Source organism: Leuciscus leuciscus, assembly GCF_965113295.1.
Source record: "Leuciscus leuciscus genome assembly, chromosome: 8".
In the NCBI taxonomy this organism is placed as follows: domain Eukaryota; kingdom Metazoa; phylum Chordata; class Actinopteri; order Cypriniformes; family Leuciscidae; genus Leuciscus; species Leuciscus leuciscus.
Window position 1 is genome coordinate 9,002,696 of NC_138732.1, and position 25,587 is coordinate 9,028,282.

Sequence of the window (25,587 nt, forward strand, 5' to 3'; positions counted from 1 at the left end):
CGGAAAAAAACACAGCGAGAATAAATGAAAACTCCACGTTTGTCGTCCGAAAGAAAGCTCGTGCAATGATCAGCGGGAATCGGTTCAAGTTTAAAGGAACAAACCTGTTTATGGCCAGAGCGGTCCGCTGGATATTGGGTTGAATCCGAGTTAAATCCACTATCAGTAAAACAAAGAGGCGAAAATGTCCGGCCACTGCCGAAACAGGCCGAAGCAGCGCACCGAAGAGTACTGCGCATGCGCTGACTTTAAGAACGGGAGGAGGGGTGGTTGAGAGACTAAAACCATTGGATTATACTTTCATTAATGTGTTTCATTCATTTGAAAAGTTACATGGATCTTAGTAAATTACATTGAGTGGTTATGCTTAAATTACGACTTTTAACATAAATTACATAATATAATAATATTATTATTAATTTAATTTAAATTAAATGAGTTGTTACTACAAATTAGTTAAGTCACTACAAATAATAGACTACAATAAAAAGCACATTCCAAGAGTATGGTACTCTTTTGTCTCTCACGACTTTGAAAAAAAAGAAGAAAAAAAAAGATTTTGAGACACAACCCCCTCAATAAATAAATAGCACATCAAATAGGCTTAAAAGATTTGGGCTTATCTCACGGTCCAAGGGAATAACTGTTTCCAACATTTAGTAAAATCATATACCGCAATGTCATTATAATGGTCTGTTCAATGTATATTGATTCTAGTAAAAACGTCTAATTACTAACTAATTATAATTACCAATAGGCCTAACAATATTTATCCCATTACAAAACATTCCTTAAATTTGCGACAAACTGGAAGGTCATTTAGATGCTTTAAATTATTTTCTCCATTCCATTTTCTCAATTAAAATAGTAAGAAAGAAAAAAACGAACAAACATTTTCCCTTTAATTTATTGCAAATATTAAGTTAATATTAAATAAACAAGTTTATCCATAACAAACCATGGTTACATTGTGGTTACTGTGGTTTAACTATAGCAACCATGTTTTTGTTTTTGTTTTGTTTTTGTAAAACCATTGTTAATTTTCTTAAGGGTTCCGTTTAAGAATAGGCCCACTAAACAAACACCTGGATCAATAAATCTTTGCATGATATGACACTGATGTAGCCTAAATGAATGTAGTGTTGGCGTATTTCTTACAATCAGATTGTTTTGGAAAAACATTTAAAAAAGCTTTCTTTTCCTGATGCTGTCCAAACTCCAGACAGATAATGGAGTTTCAGGAAAGAATCCGACCGGCGCTATGACAGTGAGTCACGGGTTGAAGGGAGTGGTGATGTGATTGTGGATTGGATGTTGTAATGTTGAAGCCGCCTAACAACTCTGAACTCTCATTCACCGGCTTATATGCGAAACCAAAACCATAACAATGTCTGAAGTAGACCTGCTCTTGAATTTAAAGAGTGCACTGCCTGGAAACGCTTGGAAATGAGATTGGTTAAGTTATTGATTTGTGTAGATTATCGACAGAATTGTTTTTGGACCCAAATGGACCCAGTTTGAAATTTGAAGAGTTTTGCAACTCACTTAATGTGATCTGGTTGAGGTTCGGGTTTGCCATCATGGATGACGGAAGCGCGGAGACTGAAGCGCTCATCGGGAGCTCGAGTGAAGATGTTCGGTCTCACCTGGACGGAAGAAGCGCTCCTGCCGAGTTCAAAGTTTACAAAAGGAGATGGTTCCTCTTATTTGTTCTCTGCCTGCTTAATTGTTCTAACGCAGTGGTAGGTAGGCCTATGTTATATAACCATTCATTTACAAAGTTAATGTCAAAACTGAAGTTTTAGTTAACCAAAGTGGTGCTAACTAAATATTTCCACACACGAAATGTTCTTAATGTTTCTGGTCCGTATACGATTCATGGGTGCACGTTGTTCCAAAAACTTTGTTTGTGGTCGTAATCTTTCATCAAAATGTTCTGCAAGTAGAAATATGCCAAAAGAATTGAATTGATTTCTGAAGATGGAATTGCTAAATCTGAATTACTCCGCCTCTACAACTTTCGTTTTTACTGACGTCACGAAACCCCTCATCCAGGGTTTGGGTTTCCCAATTGATTTACTTTAAACACTCAATGAAATTAACATTTAGGTTTTGTGGCCATTAGTTTATGTCTACACTAGCTTTAACCTAGTGTACTCATATTTAACAAAACTCAATTTATCTTTTTCTTCCTGTAAAATGACTAAAAACATTGATGACTCATCTTGAATTCCATACTTTTTTGTCCAATAAATGTTAATGTCCCTCCCCCTGATAACCACCAGCCTCTGACTTGCAATAGCAAGTAGCAAATCATGTTTCACAGCAGTGATGTAAACTAAACCATTGGCATTTTCTGTTAGGCTCTTATATGCAAAAACTGAGTCAGTTAATATGCATATCATATAAATTCAATTAATACATCTATTGATTTATTATACCTGTTGCCGCTCAACTCGCCCCATGTATCCAGTGTTGAAACGATTTAGGAAATGTTCACACACTCCACTAGGGGCTTCAGTCTACAGGGTCATAACAGGGTCTTCCTAATAGCCCAGCTGTAGTAGGACATGGATACGTCCCCCTGAGGCTATTATCTCTGGAGAGGGCGTGTGCCAGAAAGGGGCTTGTCAATCTTAATCACGCACCCGTGGCTCCAGTGGGACTTGTCATTTGCACGGACACCATTGTATATGTGTTAAAAGGCCAAGAGATCCAAAGCTGTTCGTCTGAAATACGAGAAATGTACATCGTGTCTTGGCACACTGTGTTAAAGCTTAGCAGATGGTGTAATTCTGGGTTTATTTAAAGATTACAATCTTGAGGAAATCTGATAACAGCCTAAAACCTGTGGATGTGGTTCAGAAGTGTAGTCCCGTGCATGTGTTAAGAAGGAATTTTAAAGTACAATCAGCAATGGCAGTTCATATTAGGAAAGCATCTTGTGTTACACAAAGGATTTCTACACTGACTGTGAAAAAAGCATCTATGCATTTGAATTAATGCGAAACAGCATCCCAGTAAGTTGTGCAGTGGTGCATGAAACGACTGTATTGTGTTTTGGGATCAGCTGACTGCCATCTGTCACGCTGCTGCATACATAGTATTCTTCATAGCAAACAAATAAAGGATTTTGTGTGCAACAGTGTAAATGAACAATCAAAAACACTGCAAATGGTCTCTGCACTGCAAATAGTGCTTTTCAAGGGTGTAAAGTACTTAAAGTCAACATGAAACGGAAGTTGCTATAGTCTTTTCTTCGCTATTCTGACTTCTATCTGAGTCAAGCGGCTTCTCGAACAAGAAAAATTGTAGGGCGGGACTTGATTTTGTCCATTTGGGAATTGATTGGATGTTTGTGGTTTGCTATTGCTATGATGTCGTGTGAGTGACAGGTTGTCCCGCCCTCACGCAAGTAAACACGTCATCAGAGAAGAGAAGAGATGTCGATGCAAGAGGGAGGGGGAGTTATTTTGATTAAAGATTACAAGGCACATGAAAAAAAATAATAATTGATGTGCACGGATAAATCATATATAATAAATACTGCAATATTCCATAAAAACAAGAACCGTCCATTTTCATTTCTTCATTACAACTCTAGTAGCATTAAAAGTGGATACTCGTGTTACTAAATTACATTCCTAAGGGCAGTCTACTTTTTTTATCCTTCAAATCCCATATTCTGAACTGAAGTGTAATTTCTCAGTATGATTTGAACCCCTGCTGCTCATTCACACTGTGTTTGTCATGTTTAGCTCATGTGAGGGCCCCTTCTGACCTGTGGTTTCTGGGTTTTTGCAGCTTCAGCAGTTAAATGTTGAACTGAGACTTTGTGTCATATGAGCAAGCTGTTCCAGTCTCATGCGTTTGATCAATTCGTGTCAAGACAGCAACAGAAATAAAGCATTGTCTTATATGTTGTATTGTTGTGAACTATGCATCTGTATAACTCGATGTGCAGCTAAACCTTTTGTTTTTATTGTGTTCCCCACAGTCGTGGCTGACCTTTGCACCCGTGGCCGACCAGACAGCACAGTATCTGCAAATCTCTCTCAACCTTGTCAACTGGCTGTCGCTAGTCTATGTAGTGGTTGCCATTTTTTTCAGTTTCATCACAACATGGGTACTGGACACACTGGGGCTGCGCTTCTCGGTATACAGAGCCATATTACTCTCTACCATAAGACAATAAAGAGAATATAGTTAAAGGGATAGTTCACCAAAAAATGAAAATTCTTTCATCATTTACTCACCCTCACGTTGTTCCAAACCTGCATGAATTTCTTTCTTCTGCTAAACACAAAATAATATATTTTGAAAAATGTCAGAAACCAGTTGAAGAGTTGATGGGGTTTTGGAACAACTTGAGGGTGAGTGAATGATGACAACATTTTAATTTTTTGGGTGAATATCCCTTTAAGTTTTGTTTACCATCTGTTATAGAACAAAAAGGACTAGTTTTTGCCATGCCATCATTAAAGTTATTGTTCCTACTGTGAAAGCCATAGTAAAGCAATAATGCATGTCTTTTTTTTTTTTTTGCAGTGTTGACTAATATCACAGTTAATTGTAAATATAATTGAAGTATCTGTGGTATTTTGTTTAGGCCACCATTGTAGTGTGACCCCATGCCATATTTAAAAAATGAAGGTTAAAGTGAAGGTCATATAGTTTGTAATAACTGATCATATAGTTTTCAGTGAAATTACAGTGAATTTGTCCAAAATCTTTCAGTTTTTTTAAACACATTCCTTTAAACTTACCGACGAAAACTATTGGTCCAGTCTGCGACCCACTTCCGACTTTTAAAAAATTCTCAAAAGTTAGTGTACTTGTCATTTTGTCAAGTTATGCAAAACTTCATTATGTAAAATAAAATATTTTAATAAAATATTATTTAATTGTGTTAACAAAAGATTCATCCATTTTAAACTATTTATTTATTTTAAACATTTATTATTATCAATTATTATAACATTTAAAACATAATTTCCACTAAAGTTATTAAACACAATACATAATTTGGGATGTGGTGGGAAAGAAACTGGTGAAAATGTTCATGACATATTAGAAAAATGACAGATTCTTCCTGTGGTGGAAAGTGAAAGTCACACAGAACACGTTTTCCATTCCACTGCACTTTTGTTTTTCAATGTAAACGAACTAGACTGACGTCTTTAACCATTGTGCTCACGTCTCGCGTCTTTTGCAGCGCCTCGCGCATGACACGGACGTATAAAAAACGTGTCTAGACTGACCTCGCATTTTTAACAGCAAAAGCGTGTCCTGTGTGAACAGGCCCTTATACTTTCTACCTATCTTCTGAAACAGCTAATCATGGGCTCCTGGCTCAACATGTTGGGCAGTGTCCTGCGTCTCGTCGGCGTGCTGAAATGCATCCCAGAGCGGGCCGTGTTCCCTATGGTCATGGGCGGCCAGACGCTGTGTGCCTTCGCCCAGCCGTTGATCATCTTTGCCCCCACCAAGCTGGCAGCTCTCTGGTTCCCTGATCACCAGAGGGCCACAGCTAACATGATGGCTTCTATGGGTAACCTATTCACCACACAGCTCATGTTTTACATGGTATTCATTTCTATGTATGTAGAATGCTAATATTCTTCTCTTTTGTTCTCCAGCAAATACTGTTGGGCTGCTCTTTGCGAATATCTTCTCTCCCATGATAATTAGTTACACCAATAATCTTGTTATGCTGGTAAGATCGCATAAGTCAGAACTTGGTCATAAATGAATTTCAATTCTTGTATGATCTCTAACAGTCCCGTCGTCTGTCTGGGTTGTAGCTCTTTATATATGCCATACCTGCCACCGTAGCCTGTTTCCTAGCAACAGTGGGGATCCGTGAACGCGTTCCCCCAACACCCCCCTCGGCCAGCGTGGTGACCTCCAGCTCTGAACCTTTTCTACAGGGGGTGAAACTGGTACTACACACACTTCTGAACAAACTGACATGGCATACAGATCTCACAACAACTCTTTACTGCTTGATTAATTAGCATTTTTCCAAAATGTATGAAACAGCCTCTGATTAAATGTGGCATTTAGTTTCCTTACATTTTGTACTGCTGTCTGAGATTCACTGTATTCTGTCACTTTTATTTCCAGCTACTGACGAACAAAGCATATATGGTCCTGCTGGTGTGTTTTGGTTCAGGAATAGGAATATTCACTTGCTTTTCCACCTTTCTGGAGCAGATACTTTGTGTTAAGGGCTACTCAAATGTAAGAACCCAACACGGCATTATTGCCAACACAAAAACCCACACGTTTACCTCAAACTCTAAAGCCAGCCTGTTCCATAATACTCTGAATGACTAAAATCAAATGTGTAAAAACATAAAAAAAACATAGGGTGCATGTCAGTCAGGGCACTGATCAGAGAGTTGGCCATTTTAGGAGCTGTCTCAATCGCGAAATCCTGAAAACATTCGCTCCCTGAAAAATCCCACAATGCACCGCAAAAACCAGGGAGCATTGACGCTCACTGTGTTCCCTTACAGGAAATGACGTCTCATCACTGGAGCTCAAAACATAAATCGCACCAGCCTAGTCAGTAAATATAATGACATGCCATAGAAGATTAAAAAAGACAAACCGTTTTATATGTCATCATAAACACGCATCGCTAGACAGGTAGTGAACACATCTAGTTAACATTTATAATTCATATTCGGCTTAAAGGGTTAGTTCACCCAAAAATGAAAATTCTGTCAGTAATTACTCACCCTCATGTTGTTCCAACCCCGTAAGACGTTCGTTCATCTTCGGAACACAAATTAAGATATTTTTGATGAAATCTGAGAGCTGGCTCACTGCTCCATAGGCTGCTAGGTGGCCCAAACTTGCTGGCCCAGAAAAGTGATTAAAGAGATCGTTAATATAGTCCAAGTGACTACAGTGGTTCAATCTTTAGTATATCAAGCGACGAGAATACTTTTTGTGCGCAAAAACAAACAAAAATAACGACTTTATTCCACTATTCATTTCCTTCTCTCTGGGCCTCTAGTTGGTTCGCGTAGTGTTTTTGCGCAGCGCCTCTGTGTTACACGTCACCACGTAGGCTCACTATTGGCCGACGCTTGTCATGTGTGTCATGCGTGATGACGTATAACACAGACGTGCAGCGCAAAAACACTACGAGGCCCAGAGAGAAGGAAATGAATAGTGGAATAAAGTCGTTATTTTGGTTTGTTTTTGCGTACAAAAAGTATTCTCGTCGCTTGATATACTAAAGATTGAACCACTGTAGTCACTTGGACTATAATAACGATCTCTTTAATAACTTTTCTGGGCCAGCAAGTTTGGGCCACCTAGCAGCCTATGGAGAGTGATCCAGCTCTCAGATTTCATCAAAAATATCTTAATTTGTGTTCCGAAGATGAACGAACGTCTTACGCGGTTGGAACAACATGAGGGTGAGTAATTACTGACAGAATTTTCATTTTTGGGTGAACTAACCCTTTAAATGTTGTAAGGATATGTAACAGATCAATGTGTTTACACAGCATAACAAATAAAATCAAAATTGCTGTACATAGTCAAATTGAGTAATCACTGTCCCAATGTGTAGTCTGGTGCCCAGATTCTTGTACACACGATATAATGATTCATGAGCTGATTGAGACGCACCCCTCATAATAAACATATACACAGCATAGATAGATGGATGGATGGATGGATGGATGGATTGATTAGTATTAGTAGTGTTAGCTTTGTCGAGTCAAATTAACTTTGTCTCTGCATTTTTAATGTGACAGGACTTTGCAGGACTGTGCGGTGCAGTTTCCATTGTTTTCGGTGTTCTGGGCGCCTTTCTCCTGGGCCTGTACGTGGACAAGACCAAGCATTTTACAGAAGTCACTAAAATAAACATGTGTTTGACATCTCTGGGCTGCTCTGTTTTTGCTGTGGTGAGTATAGCGAATGATCCCAGTGTTTTTAATGAGTGCTTGGCCTGAGATGTTGTCGTCCTGCTGTCCATCAGGTTTCCCAGTTAAGTGAGCAGAAGTTGATCATTGGTGCAGTATGTGCGTGGTTCGGTTTGTTCGGGTACTCTGTATATCCCATCGCCATGGAGCTCGGAGTTGAATGCTCATACCCTGTGGGTGAAGCCACATCCTCTGGATTGATCTTCGTATCTGGGTAACTTTTGTTTTGTTTTTTAAACCAATGCTGTGGCTAAACCCCTTCTCTTTAGCTCTTTATTATAGACTAAACCAATGCTGTGGCTAAACCTCTTCTTTTTAGCTCTTTATTATAGAGTAAACCAATGCTGTGACTAAACCTCTTCTCTTTACCTCTTTATTATAGACTAAACCAATGCTGTGGCTAAACCTCTTCTCTTTAGCTCTTTATTATTTACTAAACTGATGTGTTCAATGTGATGTTTGATCAGACAAATTCAGGCCGCCCTCTATATGCTGCTGCTTCAAGCTCTGGCCAAACCAATAGCAGATTCTTCATTATCCGTATGTGCAACTGGAGCGGATGCCAATTTGAGCTGGACAGGTGAGTGATGCACTTATTTGAAATGATAACACACTGTTTACTGAAAGATAGCATGCCGTGCTCAGTGTTCACTGTGAAGTATGCTGAAAAAGCATGGCAGTATTCCAATGGCGATTAGTTTCCTCCCTGTACCAAGTCATGACTCCCACAATCCTTTGCAACTCTAGTGTTGTTGGTTAGTGCACTATTTTCACTTCATCTTTCCAGATAAACCAAATGCACTGTGTGGGTACTAGGGAAAACATTTAAAATGGGAACATGTCCAAATTAATCCAGCCTTCCGGCTTTTCCTGGTCGCTTGATGCCTTGATGAGTTAATGATAGAGTTGGGCTGAGCTCCAGGCATTCATTTGTTTTTCTCTCTCTCTCTCTTTCTCCTATTTGCACACTCTCACACAAACACACATTGATAGTGCCAGTGCTGGTGATGGCAGGCCTGTGTGCTCTGGGCACCTGCTGCTTTGTTGTCTTTTTCCACACGGATTACCGGAGACTCCGCGCGGAAGCCACAGCCTCACCAAAGACAGTGACAGACCAGTCAACAGGAGGAGACACCTGGGCAAACAGCACTGATGCATAAAGAGACAGGCAGAGAAACCACAGATGAGTGTTTACGCACACTTTAAAAAGACTTTTACCTCGTTAACATTGAAAATATGTGTTTGTTTTACTCAAGAAGTGGTACCATCTTAATTTTACATAAAAACTTATACGCACAAAAACATTTCTGTTTCCATTAAAGAAACGGAATAGATAAAAGGTACGAACTTTAAACCAAGACCAAATCTTTTATGCAATTTTAATCTCTATGTATAAATGTTTTTATTGCATTAAAGGGTACAGAAAGATTTCTAACTGTTACACTTAAAGGCATTATTATTTTTACAATATAGCTATTTTATAAGGCAAGTTAGCAACTAAGGCTATTGGTTATTTTATGAGATTAGATGTGTATTTGAGTGCAATAAAATGTCCATAGGACTTATTTTTCTACCTTAAGAGCAGAAATAAAAGATTGCTGGGTACGAGTAACCATTCTGCGTATCGCTATGCTATCATTTAAACTATGGTATTGTTGCACATATTACAGATTTATGCAATACTCAATTTGTGTGGTCAAAAAGTTTTGTATGACTGCTAAACTGGATATTCACTGCAAGTTTTGTTTCTCAAATAACTCTATGGTGTTTCTCTTCTCACTCAAGTGAAGTAATATCCTTTTTAATCAATATTTCATGGTAAATTTGTTCATTTAGCAATTAGCCATGTAACAAGCGTGGTAATGTACAATAAGCTAAGGTGCCAAGGACCCATTCAAAGCACATACTGTGCATGATCTCTTACCAAATGTCTACCTATTTCTGCTAACTTGACCAAAGCATTTGATATTTTTTTGTTTATGTAATAAAATAAATTTTATACAATCCAGAATACTGTTTTTGGAAGAAAAAAAAGGCATTGTGCACTCAATGCACACCTCGCTCTGTCTATTATATTTTATCTTAATCGTATGAAGAGTTCACAAAACAATTGTTAATCATACCCAAAGAAAGCAAACGTCCATCCACAATGATGTTAAAAGTTTCATTTTCTGATTACAGTTAAGAACAATCAAACATCATTGATTTGCTTTTGTAAAATCCCAGTCACTATTTTCTAATCCACAATCTGATATGGTGAGATGCATGCAAGAACAAAAGACATAAGCAGTTCTGTTTTTTTGTTTGTATTTTTGTAAAAAAAAGAAAGAAAAGAAAAGAGGAAGACATTTCATCATCCAGGATATGGCGTTACATTGGCAAAAGACCTCAATCTTCTTTACAAAGGCAAACCTTCGATAATGCAGAATCACTTGTAACCCAACTCGACTTCCATTTTTCAATCAAAATGACATAAAACACATAAAAAAACAGCCGAGTAGTTTCATACCATGGTTGCTTGAGTAAAACAAAACTCGGTTTTCTAAACGCTGGGCTTTTTAAAAAGATCGACACTTACCACAGAGCAAATGACAATGGATTAAAAAAAAAAGAAACGACAAAAAAAAAAAAAAACACTACAGAAACATCAAGGGCCCCAAAATAAGTATGATATTTCCCAATATCACTACTAAAGCAAGCCATCTCCAATTATTCCAATGGATGTCACTAAACAGGCAGGTGTGACAGTCTGAAGTGATGCATTGTGGGATCTCAGAGCTGAAGAGCACAGAACTGCTGGTAAACAGCCAGGATGTGATGGTCGAGCTCAGCGGTGAACAGCAGGTTCTCCAGGGTGCCCATATACTGCTGGATGATCACATGATGCTGTGGGTGACAATGAAGATTGAAGGCAATTAATAAGGGCTGTTATATAAAAAATATAAAAAAATATATATAGATAAGCAAACAAATGGATCAGGACTACCATGAGAAAGATCTGCTGCAGTCTCTCGATGCAGTTCTTGTACCAGGTGGTGTTGATGTCTACGCCGCTCGTTTCACAGCGTACCAGGTGCTCTGTCAGTAACATAATGAAGCGCTGAAAGAGAGAGAGAGAGAGAGATAAAAACAGTTCTTTTGTCATCTCTTAGCTCCAGGCACATATCATAATGAACCACAAAAGGCAAACTAAGAGAGAAAGACATGAAAAGAATGTAACATGTATTCTCTCCTGACAAAAAAAAAAGAATAAGGTGTAAAAGGAGTTATTGTCATTACCAGGGATGCATCTTTTGCAGCTTTATCATTTTTTGAGAATGTAAAAAATTGTGTACCAACAAAAAAAGGTAAAACGGATGTGCATTGTCATGGGCGCACCTGGAAAATGACGAGGAAAAGGTTCTTCTGTTCGCTCTGGGCCGACTCGACTTTCTCCTGCAGCTTCTCGATCTGTTCCTCCAACTGACCCTCCTCATCCTCACTGTTCTGTTTCTCCATGTCCTCTTCATCGCCGCTATCCCGCTGCTACAGAAAACAAAAACCTCCTCAGATCTCAGGAACACACTTGGCTCCAGCGCTCTCTCAGTAGTTAGTGAACATCATTCAGTTCCAGGCTTCACGTTAGTGGAACAAAGCAGAGCTTTTTAAAGGACCCACACACACTCATATTGACTTGTTACAACCAAATATTCTAAACTGTTTGTTTGTTTATAGTTTAACGCCATGCCAGCTATCCTGGCTATATTCATGATGAGAAAGAGATTTTAAAAAAATCTTTATCTTTTGTAGATAAAACTTCTAAAACTAGATCTGGTCGGTCTTCATTAAAAATCTATTCATGAGAGTCAACTGAAAAAAAAATTCTAACAGAGTTCAATCTATCACAGTCCCATCAAACTATGCTTCAGTGATAATGGATTCTGGCACGAGGGACATAAAGGAGGATCACCCATTAACAGAAACAAATGAGTTAGTCTGGAGTGCCCTATTCCACAGCGTCTGTAGGTAATATGATCCCAGCGATTTTAAAAATGATTTTACACCAACCACAGGATTGATTTTGTAAAGTTTTTTTGTTATACACTGATCCCATTCAGCTGGCCATTTCTTGCAGAGATAAGTATCTTCTAAAATAAATGAACAAAAATATTTGAGAAATAATGGTGCAGAATCATTTTGTAAACATTTCCCTTAAAGGTACATTTATTATGCTGTTTCCCTCAAATTATTTATGAAGATATACTTCAATACAGTGTATACTTCAAAGACTTGAAGTACACTTCCTCTCCTCGATAAGCAAATAAATACAATAAAAATGAATATATTGGAGCAAAGAAAAAGAGATTTTGTAGTATTTTACTTTTAAAAATTTACATTTAAGAAATGTAGTAATGTAATTTCCAAAGGACTAACTTTGCTCTCTCAAATTATATACATACTTAGCTTTATTTATTTTTAAAATAATAAATAGAAATAAAATAACATACAGAAAAAAAACAAATGTATATAACACACACACAAATGAAAAAATATGTAAAATAAAAACAAAAGCACTGCCAACCAAAACCAAATTTTGAAATTGCATAGTGTGAGATTTGAAACCCATTTACTATCTATTAGAAATTTTAGTTAGTCTGACTGGAAGTAGTTTTGGGATAGTAGTGTCTGGGACTCTCGGTAGCATGTATAAAACAATAAAATAGACATATGTTGTCTCAGGGCCGTAAAGGATGCAGCACTGTGGCTTAACATTGTGACTAACATGACCAGAAGCCAAATTTCTAGTTGTCTGTCTTGTGTATTCTCATTTCTCACTAACAGTTACGCGCAGTTATTGTTGAATGAGAAAGTCTGTTGGCCTTAGGCCGACGGTATTAATACAGCAACCAATGTAGACATTTCGGATATTAACTGCCCTGCCCAAACAAATGATGCAACTTAAACCCTTAAAAAAAGTAACAGTGAGGACAGTCAGTCCTAAAGACCGGAATTACGAAGCCCATGTGCACACGTGACTTGGCAGTCAAAAGATGTGTTTTTCTTCTACCTTTTTGTTCTGTTGCTTCTCCAGCTTTTCTTTTGCCTCATCCAGCTCTTTCTGGATCTTCTGCACGTGCTTGTTCATCTTCCGGATGGTTGAATGAAGAATCTCCCACACATAAAACCTGCATAGGCCCAATGAAGGTAAATCAATTCCAGCTGCACATGTAAGTGTGTCTGAGTGTGCTCTGAGGTATACCTGGTGAAATCATGAGCCATTTCAGGAGAGAACACCCAGTTGGCCACGGCCGCACAGTCCACGATCTGGGTCCGAATAAACTTGTCCACCAACACTGAGATCATCTGAAAGAGTACATTCACGACATGAGCTTCCACATATGCCACGAATGACATGCAATAAGACAATAAAATATGAAGTCTGGATGATCCTACCAGTGGGTGGTTCTTCCAGAACTCGTACAGAACCCGGAGGATGTGCAGTTTCCCCTCATCACAATCTGTGAGGGCCTTCAGAACCTCATGAAACCTGTGAGAGGAAAGACATTTGCCCATCTTCATTTACGAGAAGAAAACACCTGAGCATTTTACAAGCTTTGATACATTCTCAATGATCTGTGCTTTTAGCAATTACAGGCGCCTTTTGTGAGCAGAAGGAGAGGGAACGCGGAGCCAGCCGCTGGCAGGCCTGTGTGGGGTTTGGCAGGAGTTACTCACTTGGCCAGGGCACTGAAGGAGTGACTGAAGGACTTTGCAGCCAAATGGAGCAGCGTCTGCAGGAACACTTCAATCTTTAGAGGGTTGAAGCCATCGCCCTCATCTGGACAGAGAGGAGAAGTGTGGTTAGATACAGAACACCACACATTTACATTTATTCACATAGGAGATACTTTTATTCAAAGAGACATTCAAAGGAGGAACATCAAGCAATTGTTCACAAAAGCCAGCAATACTCATAGCACACATTGCCAAGTTCGAAGTATAATGACATAATTCTTTCCTTTTATGACTAAAAGCACTTTCTAATAACCTAATAAAGTCTGAATGCTTTTTGAATCAATCTCTTATGCTCTCCAAAGCTGCATTTTTTTTATATATATATAAAATTGGTGCACAAGAAACATTTCTTATCATCAATGTTGATACTTAAGGATTCTTTGATGAATAGAAAGTTTAAAAGGAACAGCATTTGCTTGAAATTCCTAGTGCTTGGTGCACACTTCAAATACACTGTTTACAGGGCCAGACAGTCCAAATTATATTTATAGACCCATTTTATATATGACATTGTAGACATTGTAAATCAACTTGAGTGGTCTCAGTTATGGAACTACTAAAATAAATGTCATGCATTTTATTTGTACAATAAGCAGAATAATTGCATCAACAACAACAAAAAAGTAGAGATATGGTAAGAAAGCATGAAGCTCGCGGTGTCAGAATGCCAGTCCGTCAGTCGAGTCCAAATCAAGACGCAACGCGTTATGGCAAAAACACCTCAAATAGTCTGACGGCAGTCAAAAATTAAGTAAATAAATTACTTTCAAGTGATTCGTTACAAAAGTGTGCATCAGATATGCTGAACAAAAGCTCAAACGTGCGTGTGTGACATGCTAGAACAGACCACATTGGTTCTCGCACATCACACACGGGCTGTGTCCGAAATCGCCCCCTATACCCTTAAACTAGGCACTATTTGAGGGAACAGCCATTTATAGTGGTGTCTGAAACCATAGTGGACGTTATAGAGTGCACTCATTTAATCCCACAATGCAAAGCAAAAACGAGTGTACAACTGTTTTACGCTCGATGGCAAGAGAATACCCTAAATCAGGGTTTCTCAAACTCAGTCCTGGAGGGCCACTGTCCTGCACAGTTTAGCTCCAACCCTGATCAAACACACCTAGCTGTGAGTTTCTAGTGATCCTGAAGACATTGATTAGCTTGCTCAGGTGTGTTTGATCAGGGTTGGAGCTAAACTGTGCAGGACAGTGGCCCTCCAGGACCGAGTTTGAGAAACCCTGCGCCTAAATGCACTGTGAGGGTCGTGCCGAATTAATTCCTGAGTCTGACCAGAAGATGGCGCCCGCAACTGAATCATTCATCCATCTATTTTTCAAAACGCAGGTCCAATGTGTTCAAAAGCCCTTCCGGTGTACTCAGGGTCCGAATTCACTCACTTGTTTACATCAACTCCTTCAAGTGGACTATATTTGTGAAATAATGTAGGGAATAGTAAATGAGGGTATGGGGACGATTTCAAACACAGCAATGCACATTTCAGCTTCTTTTCCTTTTAATGGTCGTTGGCAAACCCACTTGAAGGTGCACACCGCCATCTACTGCACAACACCTGAGTGACAGCTGACAAAATAATGGATCGGGCTCAGGACAGTTGATACCGATCCTTGAGATTGGCTCGGGACATCCTTAATTTATTTAAAAGGAAATCTTACTGACCCCTCATCTGCCACAATAATGCATTATGTAAATACATCATAAATATATTGTTAATTAAGCACATCACATAAATAATTATATAACCTTTTAAAAATCAACTGATAGCCCTAATCTAATGATGTAAGAGTATGATTGGCAAAGTGACTTATGCACTAAACCAAAGAAAGACCCACCATCATCATCATCCTGGTTGGGATTAGGGACGTCTTTTAGAACAATAAGAATCTCCTCATTAGACGCCCGGTTTTTGATAGCGTTACCCACTGTAGTTGTCACAGCAAATCCTGGTAATGAGGCTATAAAAAATAAAATAAAATAAGAGTCACATTACACAGCAATATCACAACTGTACTATAATATTACATAATATAGCTGTTAAAATCATTGTAAAACTTGCTGGTTGTCACTGGTTGAGAATGTAAAATGAAAAAGATTGAAGATTTTGTTTCAGTGCAAACATGCACACACATAAATACAAATGTATGCATTAAATCACAGATGTGTTCATGCATCTGAACATACAGCTGTTCTCCTCTCCATATTTATAGAAGCACACAGGGTCAGCAGGGATCAGGACAGAGAAACTTGCAGGAACAATGTCCACTATCCTCTGATGGTATGACAACCTGCAGGTTTATAAACCAAGGCTCATTGTTAATAAACAGCACAACATGTAGCCGCTATTATAAAAAGCTGCAATGCAACTGAATAAAAATGTGTGTGTGAAATTTACCTCATACTCTTTTCCAAAACCTCTTTAACAAATTTGGGTTTGGGCTTTTCAAGGTCTTGAGTCAAGCAGTCAGCCCTGAAGAGATCATAGTTCAATGTTTCAATACAGTGTCTTATACACTGAGACAATGCACAGCTTGAACAAATATAAGAGAATCAGATCAATGTGATTCCCAGAAGTAAACAGCTCATCCTCACCAGTCATCCCAGCTCCATCTGAACTGGAAGTTACTTAAATGATGCGAGAACCAGTTGATGAGTCTGAAAAGCAGAATACGTTTCTCAAGTCAATCTGAGGGTGCTTTCACGCTGGCAGTTTAGTTTGAAACGGGGTACGGTTCACATGAAAAATTGATAATGTAAAAGCTGTTATGCGGACCTGGGAGCGCATCGAGGTACCGAAAAAGAGACTAGCTATAAGAGGTGGTCTGAGTTCGGTTGCAACGGAACTGTGACACGATTCATGTAAATGTGAAACAAACTGGGAGTGGACTCAAGTGCACACTTGTTCAGGAAGTAACGTAACCTGCGCGTGCCAGTATGTAAGGGATGACAGATCATTTACCTTGGATACAAGCAAGAATGAGCTACAGTGTAATTGTGCAGAATGAGTCCAATCCGAGGAGCAAATGAATGGTTCGCAATAAGCGGTCTCCTCAAAAGAGTCAGTTTGCAAGCAGCAGAAAGCCGCCTTCATGCAACACACATAGAGAAGATGCAAGAGTCGTTCACTCTGCTGTGCATATGACTAATTAAATTTTTTTTAAATGCAATACATTGACCCACGTTCTGTTTTCTATCATGCACATTTGTGATGACGCAAGAATTCGAAAGAATCAAGCGAGTGTGAAACCAGACCAACACTGCGGGGGACGCCAGAAACAACTCGGATAGCAGCAAACGTTCCCGTGTGATAGCCCCCTGAATGTTGCTAAAATTAATTTTTACTGTTATACATTTTTTTTTATGAGGATTATTTACATTCAAACGCTGTCATCATAATTTTACACTTAGGAAATTCAGCTGGATAACTTTACTTGCCTAGATTTATTGAGATATATTATTTAAACCAATGTAGTCAACAAATGTGAGCGGTTTAGCCATCTATTCAACCTCATTTTCGGACCCACCGGTCTATACAGGTTGTGTTCATTGTGTCCAGCCTCATGTACATCATTTCTGTGGCTTGAGCGAGCTGAATAACGGCAGGTTAAAGAAAACTACAAGAGCAGTGGACACTCATCCCGTGTTTACACAAGTCTAAACATGGGTCCTCCTGTCAGAGCTGAGGCGCAATATGTAAGAGGAATCAATTAATAGCACAAATTCACATGACTTTCAGTCAGTATGAAGGATACGACTTGTGGTAAAGAGCCCGGTTGTAGTTTGCAGAGCTCAATGAGTAACGCAGTGTACATGACATCAATGTGAGGAGGAGTAGGCAGCTGGAATAACTCGCCAAATATCACCTACAGAGAGATACAGATACAGCATTACACCAGAACAACAAATCCAAGACAAATATTTTGCCACATTATCAAATAAAAATGATCAGCATCACATTGCTTTTTACCTCCACAATATGGTAGTTAAGGGGTATCTTGTTTTTTCCAGGGTAGCTGAGCAATTGGGCAGCACTGTGAAAGAAAAAGAAAGAGAAAGAGAGAGAACAGTTGAAGGCCAAGTATGTAGACTAGGTTTCAAAGAAACAAAATCAATCAGCCCAGTATCTCTGATGCTATCAGCAAATGCAGATGACTGACCAGGTCTTCCTCTCCCTCCAGTGAGACTTGATGATGCAGTGCAGGTTCTCCTCAATCACAAAGCGCTCGACTGAATGACTTCCTGGCATCACTGGCCCCTGACAACAGATAGACAGACATTATAACACTTACACATACAACTAAACACAACAGCATCAACAAGAACATGAACGAAGTATAAACTTAAAATAATAATAACATAACTGTTTATACATTACCGTTAAACAGTTTGGGGTCAGTAAGATTTATATTTTAAAGAAATGACTTTTATTCAGCAAGGGCAATTAAATTAATCAGCAAAACATTTATAATGTTACAAAGGATTTCTATTTCAAATCAGTGTTGTTCTTTTGAACTTTTGATTCATCAAAGAACTAAACAAAAAACAATGTCTCATGGTTTCCACAAAAATAATAAGCAGGACAACTGTTTTCAACAGTAATAGCAACAAATGTTTCTTGTGCACCAAATTAGCATATTAGAATGATTTCTGAAAGATCATGTGACACTGCTGAAAATTCTGCGTAGCCATTACATTTTAAATATATTCCAATAGAAAAGAGGTTATTTAAAACATTAATATTTCAAATAATATTATATAGAAATATTACTGTTTTTTTACTATATTTTTCAAAAACGTTTTACATCTCAATTCCTAGAAACCCAAAATAATATTAACTAATAACATCATAGCCTAACAATCCCTATAACTTTCTCCTGAATCTTTTGTTTCACTTGGTAATGCATCAATATTATGGAAGTTAAATGAGCAGTTTCATGTTTTTAAGGTAAAAGGCCCTTTTTCCTTTGATGTTCAATTATAACTGAATGTAAAATCATTACTGTACCTCTGGGGCATCAGTGTAGTCAAACATGCGGAAGACAACGTGAGGCATGGGGTAGACAGCGTCGTCGGAGTGGGCTGGAGGTGTGAAAGGGGGCAGGTTGTGCTGCAGGGCTTCACACAGCACACTGTCGAATGCAATATAAGGCCGCAGAATGTGACGCTCCTGCCAGCGGTCCTTCTTCAGCTTCTGCACCTGGGCCCAGAGACAGTCCAAATACTACAGAGAGAGACACAAAGGACAGATAGAGCATCGGTTCTCAATTTGTGAGTTGCAGGTCAACTGCATATTAACTGTTAAAAGGGAAGAGAAAGCACTTTCCAAAACTTTTGTTTGGTGATGTTTTTATCAAGCTTTTTTGTCAAAGCTTTTAATCAAATTCTACGGTGCAAATTCATCTGTCACTTTGTAGAAGCTAGTCAAATTAGACAGAAGCCAACATCAACTTGGTTGCAGGATGTCCCGAACAAAACAAAATACAAATCAGACTACATTAAATACTGGTTATTAGTTTCTATTGTGTTGTGCCGTCACTTTCTGTCCAATGTCCTAAAGTAAAACCAGTTAAGAACAACTGTGACTGGCATTTTGTTAGTGCTTATAGTTAAAGTGGGGGGCCAGGGCTGCGTTCCAGTCCACTTTTAGACACGGCACACACTTGTGAACTTCCCCTCGGGGAATCCCTGCCGCCATTTTGAAGTGCATTCCACTTCATGAAGTGGATGAGGGAAGTTTACAAGGACCAACCCTCGTTCCCTCGATTTTGACCAAGGGAACAAGTCTACTTCATATGTACACTTCAGGCAGCTCCACATACCACAATGCAACACGATTGTGACGTCAACACATATTGAGTTTAATTTACCCCACCACAAACTCTTACCCTGAAAATCCAGAGTTCTCACGAGAGCACAAATTAAATTTGCGAGTCACTCTGGCGTTCATTAAATATGCCTTTGTATCCGAGCTGCACCAATCACATCGGGTTATCTGATATAGGCGGGCCCTGGATTTCCAAGCTAACAAACTCTATGATATATTTATTTTTATTTAGTTTTTAATTAAACAACTCAAACAGACCTAAATACATGTAGAACGCTGCATTAAACAATTTCATAAGGGAAAAAAATATATAATAAAATCAACCCCATAGTGGATTCCAAGTGATCAAGGGCTTAGCACGTTCCAATTCATGCTATTGCAAAGGTTCCGACAGTCCGACATTGCAACGCAAGCAATGATGTACATCCGAGTGAACGAGACGGAGGGAAGTGTTCGTGAGTGAAGGGCATGACAATTTTGGACTGGAACGCAGCCCTGGATGAAGCCTGTGGTCTGACTCTCACCTCTTCCTGTGGGTGGGGCTTTTCTGCGGTCCACACCTGCAGCATGGGAACATGAATCTTCTGACGCCGCCTGTAGCAAAACCCAGATCATGACATTTAAAAGCAGACTCCTTTGTACTCTACCAGGATAACCACATTTTAGCTGTCAAACCTCATAATAATTGACAAAAATTTTTTTTATCATTTTAAACAAACAAACAAAAAAAAGGTTACGGACTGCAGCTTTAAGCTACAAGTTAGTAGTTTTAAAAAGAACAGGATTTTTTTTAAGAAGTAAAACTATAAAACATCCCCATTCAGGTCATGGTTCATGTGTCTTTTTGTTGAGAAATGATTACAGATGATTTTTTTTAGAGAAAACATAAGAATAACTTATATTCTAATTAACATTTTAATACTTACTGGGCTGAAGCAACTTAGGTTTGCTTGATTATCCATACAGAATTATTAGAAAAATCATGTTAAAACATGGCTATCAAATATGAAACATCAGGCTGTTTAGGAACATTTCTTTGTAACAATCTCTCAATTATCATTACATTTGCTTTGCATTATTGTTTTGCTCCCACAATAAAACCTACAGAGCTTTGATCATAAAACTATTTAAATATCATATTACAGTTTTTTTCGATTGCTAAACGACAGTGGGCACAACTGGAGTCACATGTGCAAAACTCTAACTACAGTTCATGTGGACCAAACTCTAGTTCGTTTTTCATTGCTTGAACACAGTTTTCAAAACTCTACACACTTATCCCATGACTTTAACCACAACCTGCACAACACTGTGGATTTACAGCACTTTGTTCAAATGCTAACACACTGCTGTCAAAACTGTGAACCACACATTCAAAACAGAATAGATTTCAGCCTTGTGCCTTTCAAACACTGATGAGTGCAATCTCAGCTGAAAGGCTAAGCAGGGGTCTCGTTTTAGACTTGTTAGTGAACACACACACATTTTAGTACTTTTAGTTTCTACCTTTTTTTTTCTCATTACTGTAATTCCGTAAATTACTACAGACTATTGAAGCAAACTGCTAATTTTAATTTACCTTAAAGAATTATGTTCTAAAAATGTAAATAAATCATGTGAAAGAATGTCACTCTTTTCTTTGAAGAAAATATTACTTTGTATGAAGTCACTGAAATTGTTCAAACTGTAAAGATGAAAAGTTAGTATTTTCTGTATTGGTGTTTGATGCTAGTGTTTTTCCTCTCAGTGTGTTCTGAGTGACAGTGTGTGTTATCCCAGTGAGGGTTGTGTGTAGTGTTTTTCCTCTCAGTGTGTTCTGAGTGACAGTGTGTGTTATCTCAGTGAGGGTTGTGTATAGTGTTTGGCTGCACTGAGCCTGTTTTGAGCCATGTGTTAAGAGTTGTGTTGCTCTGAATGAGTTTTGCAGGTGATGTGAACTGTTTAGCTCAGGTGACTGTGGGTAGTGCAGACTGTAGTTAGAGTTTTGCACATGTAGCTCCAGTTGTGCTCATTGCCGTTTAGCAATCGGAAAAAACTGTAATATGACACATTGTGACTACTGATATTTATATGCATTTTATGCAAGTAGTCTGCTATACCGTTATGAATATCCTATAGTTTTGCATTAAAAGCTAATCAGAAGTTTTCTTCCGACTATGAGCAACATATATATATATATATATATATTAATTATTATTTATTTATTTATAATATAATATAATATAATATAATATAATATAATATAATATAATATATATATATATATTAGGGGTGACCCCGAATAGTCGAAGATTCGATGCTTCGATAGGAGGAGCCTGATTCGACTACCGATCTCACGGTCGAATCTTCGCAGAGGTGTTATGAAACGAGGATCATGCCACTTTGGCTATATGAGGGCGCTCAATGTCTGATTTCACATAGAACTAGCTTTTATGTAAATACGTTAACATTCAGCCTATTATGATAATGCTGTAGGCCTATATAAAAATGTGCAAAGAAAGAAGCTTTTAATAAATATTTTTTAACGTGCGTGAATAAATCCAAACACCCCGTGACAGATTTAAGTTTCACTTTCAATCCGTGACCGACAGAGGAGCGTCTTCGCGGCAAGGATTTAAATCTTTAACAATGTCTGGGATAAGAAAATCTAAAGTGTGGATGTACACGATTAGAAAGGATATTCTCCAAGGCTGGATTTAGCATCAGGAAAACCATGATCGCACTTCTGCCGGCCAACGTTAACATGTTTCACGCATAGACTGGGTTTCACGTTAGAATGTATTTTATCCGCGCGGCGCGCGCACAATTTGAAAAGACTCCAACGGACAGACAGAGTGAAAGACTGGATTTGTTCTCTCGATCAGGTATCAGGTACAAGTGATTTCAAAACTTTTCAGCCGGTTCTAATTTTATTTTTGGATGCTGTGAACATTTTTAGCTAAAAAGACTGCCTCTCCAGTTTAGCATTTATTGTTGTTTCTGCAGTTAAAAAGACAAAGTTGAAAATTCTGGCTACTATCGTTATTTTAATAATTTCTTTATTTTAATTTTATTTATTAATCTGTCAGGGTTATCTAATCTAACTATTTGTGGCTTGTGTTTTGTATATGTTCCCCTGCACTTTAGGCATTTTGCACACATTTGCTCCTCATCCTGTGACTTGATTCTGATTTATTTCGTTTTGTATTTTTATTTATTAGAAAGGTATATTCTGTTCTAATTTAATTTAGTAAATTAATTGTTTATTTTTTCGGTGCATCGATGTTGTGCTGTAGGCTGGCCTGCTTTAATTTAGCCGATTTAATTTGATTTGCATGTGAAATGCAAATCTGCAGTGTGGCCTTTCTGGAGTTATTTATGTTATTTCTTAGTTTTATTGATCAAAAATGTTTTTATACATTTTCTTCTATATCTTTGTGTGATTTTCTGTACATCACGGCTTTGAAACGTTAAAGCCCCGCCCCCAGCCCCACCCCCATACACATGATTCGACTATTAGTCGACTATAGGCAAGACATGACGATTCTGATTCGACTATGAAAATCCATAGTCGGGGACAGCCCTAATATATATATATATATATATATATACACACATATATATATTTTTTTAATATTAAATTTTTAATAAACTTCTATAACAAATAATAAAAAATAAAAAAAATTCATATGTCAGGCTTTACATGGTTAATATCATAGCCTTACATCAAATCCTGAAGTTCTACATTATTTCTCCATGAATATTACATCTCATGCCAACGATGCCATCTTTTCATGCATTTCCGTATACCGTTAATACATGTCAAATGGGAGAAATGATACAGCTGAAAGAGAAACCTACTTTAAATATCCCTCGATTTGGTTAAACAAGCGATCCATTTCCACATCCTTCTTCTCATACAGCTCCTTGCCAACCCAAGGCAGACTGGACAGCACAACATACACATACCAGTCAGATCGCACCTGTAAGGACACATCTGTTAGCCTCACGATTATCTATGAACATGATCTGCAAGGCAGCCGGAGGTCACGTTTACCTGTGGTATGTCTTCTTCCTGTGTGACACTGACAAAGTTCTCAAACATTGCAACCATGGAGGGAGCCGCGATGACGTGACAGTTCACCAGATCACTGAGAAAGCGCACCTGCAGAGCACATGGGAAATTAAACACCATCAAAAGTTGTGATTTTTGTATTATTATAAATGCTAAACACCACATACCAAGTAAAGAGCCTCAGTGTAAAGGTTTGCTTTTAGTGTCTCCTTGAGCTGTCGGATCATGGCCTCCACAAACTCTCCTCCAAAGTTGTAATTGCGAGCATTGAGAAGTCCAACCAGAGTCGTGTAAACCGTCAACTTCTCCGGCAAAAGCCTTGCACTATGCAAAACAAACAAAATGTGTTATACAACATCCACTGCATAGTGAGATTCACTTTTCAGGCAAAATGAAACTAAACTGCATATTTAAAGAGTATCTCGCTTACACAGCACATAAGATGCGCAGGATTTTGCTTTTATAATTAGGGAGATCCGCCTCCAGGACACCAGCAAGACCCTCCAAATTGCTTTCTAAGGAGGACGTACTCTGGAAACATACACACAATTTTTTATATTAATCAGTTGTCTTTTGTAAATTGTAATTAATGTAATTTAAACAGCACTTCTGCATAATAAACAAGGAGTTGTGAGTTGATACCTTCTCTCCCACACGACATATCAGCGACTCCAGGCGGTCTTCAATCTCAATGGGTTCAGACGTCCTCCTCCGTTTGTGAGGCTGGGAGCCGGCTGGAATGAAAAAGTTAAGAACATGAACATATTTTAGGTATTTATAAAAGTGACTATATTATCCTCCAACAAGGATTTAGGTAGATTTTGTAATTAAGTTAGAACTAACATTTATTTTCAATCAACAAAGGGAACACTGTTAACAGCCAAATATAGATAATCTAAAAAGAGCCACCTATTGTCCGATTGATTATTATTGGTCGGTTGATATTTCGGTCAATAAATGACTGGAAAAGTTGTGATAGTCTTTTCTTCCCTATTATGACGTATATATGTGATTTGCTATTGCTGTGATGTCATGTGAGTGACAGGTTGTCCCGCCCTCACACCAGTAATCGCATCATCAGAGAAGAGCAGTTATTTTGAATAAAGACTATGAGGGCACATGAATTATGATAATAATAAGTAAATTGTTTACATTTTGTAGTAAAGGTTTAGGGATGCCTTATTGCAATGAGGTTGTAGGTTAACATCTAAACATTTAATGCTTAATAAAAGTAATATAAAGTGCAATGACATGGTATTGAGAAGCATAAAGTATTATTATATACAAAAAAAAGTAACGTTACTGGAATAATGGAATTTCAAATAGAATTTGAATACAGAACCAATCCTAATAGATCCAATCCTACTATTGTCATTATGTTTTAAAGTAGATTTGCATATTATTATAATCAAGTTCAAAGAGCTTTGTTTATCTGAAAGCTTCCTATCTGCTTAAAAAGTAAGATGTAATTGGTTACTTTGGGCTTTTTTTAAATGCAAATGTACTTAATGCAAATAAACAGACTACAGAAGCCAAACACTGTACCCTTCGGCTGCCATATTATAGTGAGCAAGTATTATATTCGCATTCATAACAGTAAACAAACAAAAAACACAATATAAAAATTGCATAAACACACACATCTCTGTCAACGTGCATGCTAACACGCTAACCACTCACCATCACCCTCATCGCTGTGCCTTCGCCTGGACATTTCTCAAGTTTTAATATTTAGACTGTTGAAAGAGTATGAAAGAAACACAAAGAATACACTTTTTCAAAATGTTATATATCCACTGAATTGCGTTCAGTAAAGCCTGTAGCTTTGAATGATATCAGCCGTTAGCCACACTAGGAAAATAAAAGCGGTTTGATTTAAGGAAAACACATCCGGCCTAGCAGCTGCGTCACCGGAAACACGTGTATTGTTGCGACTCGTGATAAGAAGTCCGATTCATTTCCGC

The 25,587-nt window shown here is 38.1% G+C and overlaps 3 protein-coding genes across 4 annotated transcripts in view; 1 reads left to right on the plus strand and 2 right to left on the minus strand.

The window, feature by feature from the left end:
* Window positions 1-221, minus strand: part of pcgf3 (polycomb group ring finger 3) — a 50,536-nt gene extending 50,315 nt beyond the window's left edge. Inside the window, exon 1 of the mRNA XM_082177610.1 lies at window positions 105-221. The gene's annotated coding sequence lies outside the window, so the exon portion shown is untranslated. The remainder of the gene's footprint in view (window positions 1-104) is intronic.
* Window positions 222-1,326: 1,105 nt separating this feature from the next.
* Window positions 1,327-10,583, plus strand: slc49a3 (solute carrier family 49 member 3). The gene is made up of 10 exons (XM_082177582.1): window positions 1,327-1,742; window positions 3,998-4,156; window positions 5,335-5,551; window positions 5,640-5,716; window positions 5,805-5,942; window positions 6,127-6,243; window positions 7,779-7,931; window positions 8,006-8,163; window positions 8,417-8,529; window positions 8,943-10,583. Exons 1-10 carry the CDS (start codon window positions 1,581-1,583, stop codon window positions 9,107-9,109), a joined length of 1,461 nt encoding a protein of 486 aa, XP_082033708.1. The 5' UTR covers window positions 1,327-1,580; the 3' UTR covers window positions 9,110-10,583.
* Window positions 10,269-25,524, minus strand: ncbp1 (nuclear cap binding protein subunit 1). Of its 2 annotated transcripts, none has more exons than XM_082177559.1 (23): window positions 25,304-25,524; window positions 24,266-24,357; window positions 24,054-24,154; window positions 23,791-23,947; window positions 23,606-23,713; window positions 23,410-23,531; window positions 20,094-20,163; window positions 18,751-18,966; window positions 17,903-18,000; window positions 17,713-17,776; window positions 17,498-17,608; window positions 17,270-17,334; window positions 16,338-16,400; window positions 16,141-16,215; window positions 15,930-16,033; window positions 15,581-15,703; window positions 13,665-13,767; window positions 13,383-13,476; window positions 13,189-13,292; window positions 12,997-13,114; window positions 11,328-11,471; window positions 10,936-11,049; window positions 10,269-10,835 (listed from the first exon to the last, which is right to left on the minus strand). In XM_082177559.1, exons 1-23 carry the CDS (start codon window positions 25,335-25,337, stop codon window positions 10,722-10,724), a joined length of 2,394 nt encoding a protein of 797 aa, XP_082033685.1. In that variant the 5' UTR covers window positions 25,338-25,524; the 3' UTR covers window positions 10,269-10,721. The 2 variants fall into 2 exon arrangements, with proteins under 2 accessions (XP_082033685.1, XP_082033684.1); XM_082177558.1 differs by having other exon boundaries at window positions 11,328-11,474.
* Window positions 25,525-25,587: the final 63 nt, after the last annotated feature.

What these genes read in the sequence shown, in the direction of transcription:
- slc49a3 (XM_082177582.1), top strand. Translation starts at nt 1,581, where the DNA reads ATGGATGACGGAAGCGCGGAGACTGAAGCGCTCATCGGGAGCTCGAGT. An exon ending in CACTGGGGCTGCGCTTCTCG is followed by an intron (nt 4,157 to 5,334) that starts GTATACAGAGCC and finishes CTTCTGAAACAG; the next exon opens with CTAATCATGGGCTCCTGGCT. An exon ending in GTGTTAAGGGCTACTCAAAT is followed by an intron (nt 6,244 to 7,778) that starts GTAAGAACCCAA and finishes TTAATGTGACAG; the next exon opens with GACTTTGCAGGACTGTGCGG.
- ncbp1 (XM_082177558.1), bottom strand. Translation starts at nt 25,337, where the DNA reads ATGTCCAGGCGAAGGCACAGCGATGAGGGTGATG. An exon ending in TATGTCGTGTGGGAGAGAAG is followed by an intron (nt 24,155 to 24,265) that starts GTATCAACTCAC and finishes GTATGTTTCCAG; the next exon opens with AGTACGTCCTCCTTAGAAAG. An exon ending in CAACCAGGATGATGATGATG is followed by an intron (nt 13,768 to 15,580) that starts GTGGGTCTTTCT and finishes CTCTCTGTCCAG; the next exon opens with ATGAGGGCGATGGCTTCAAC.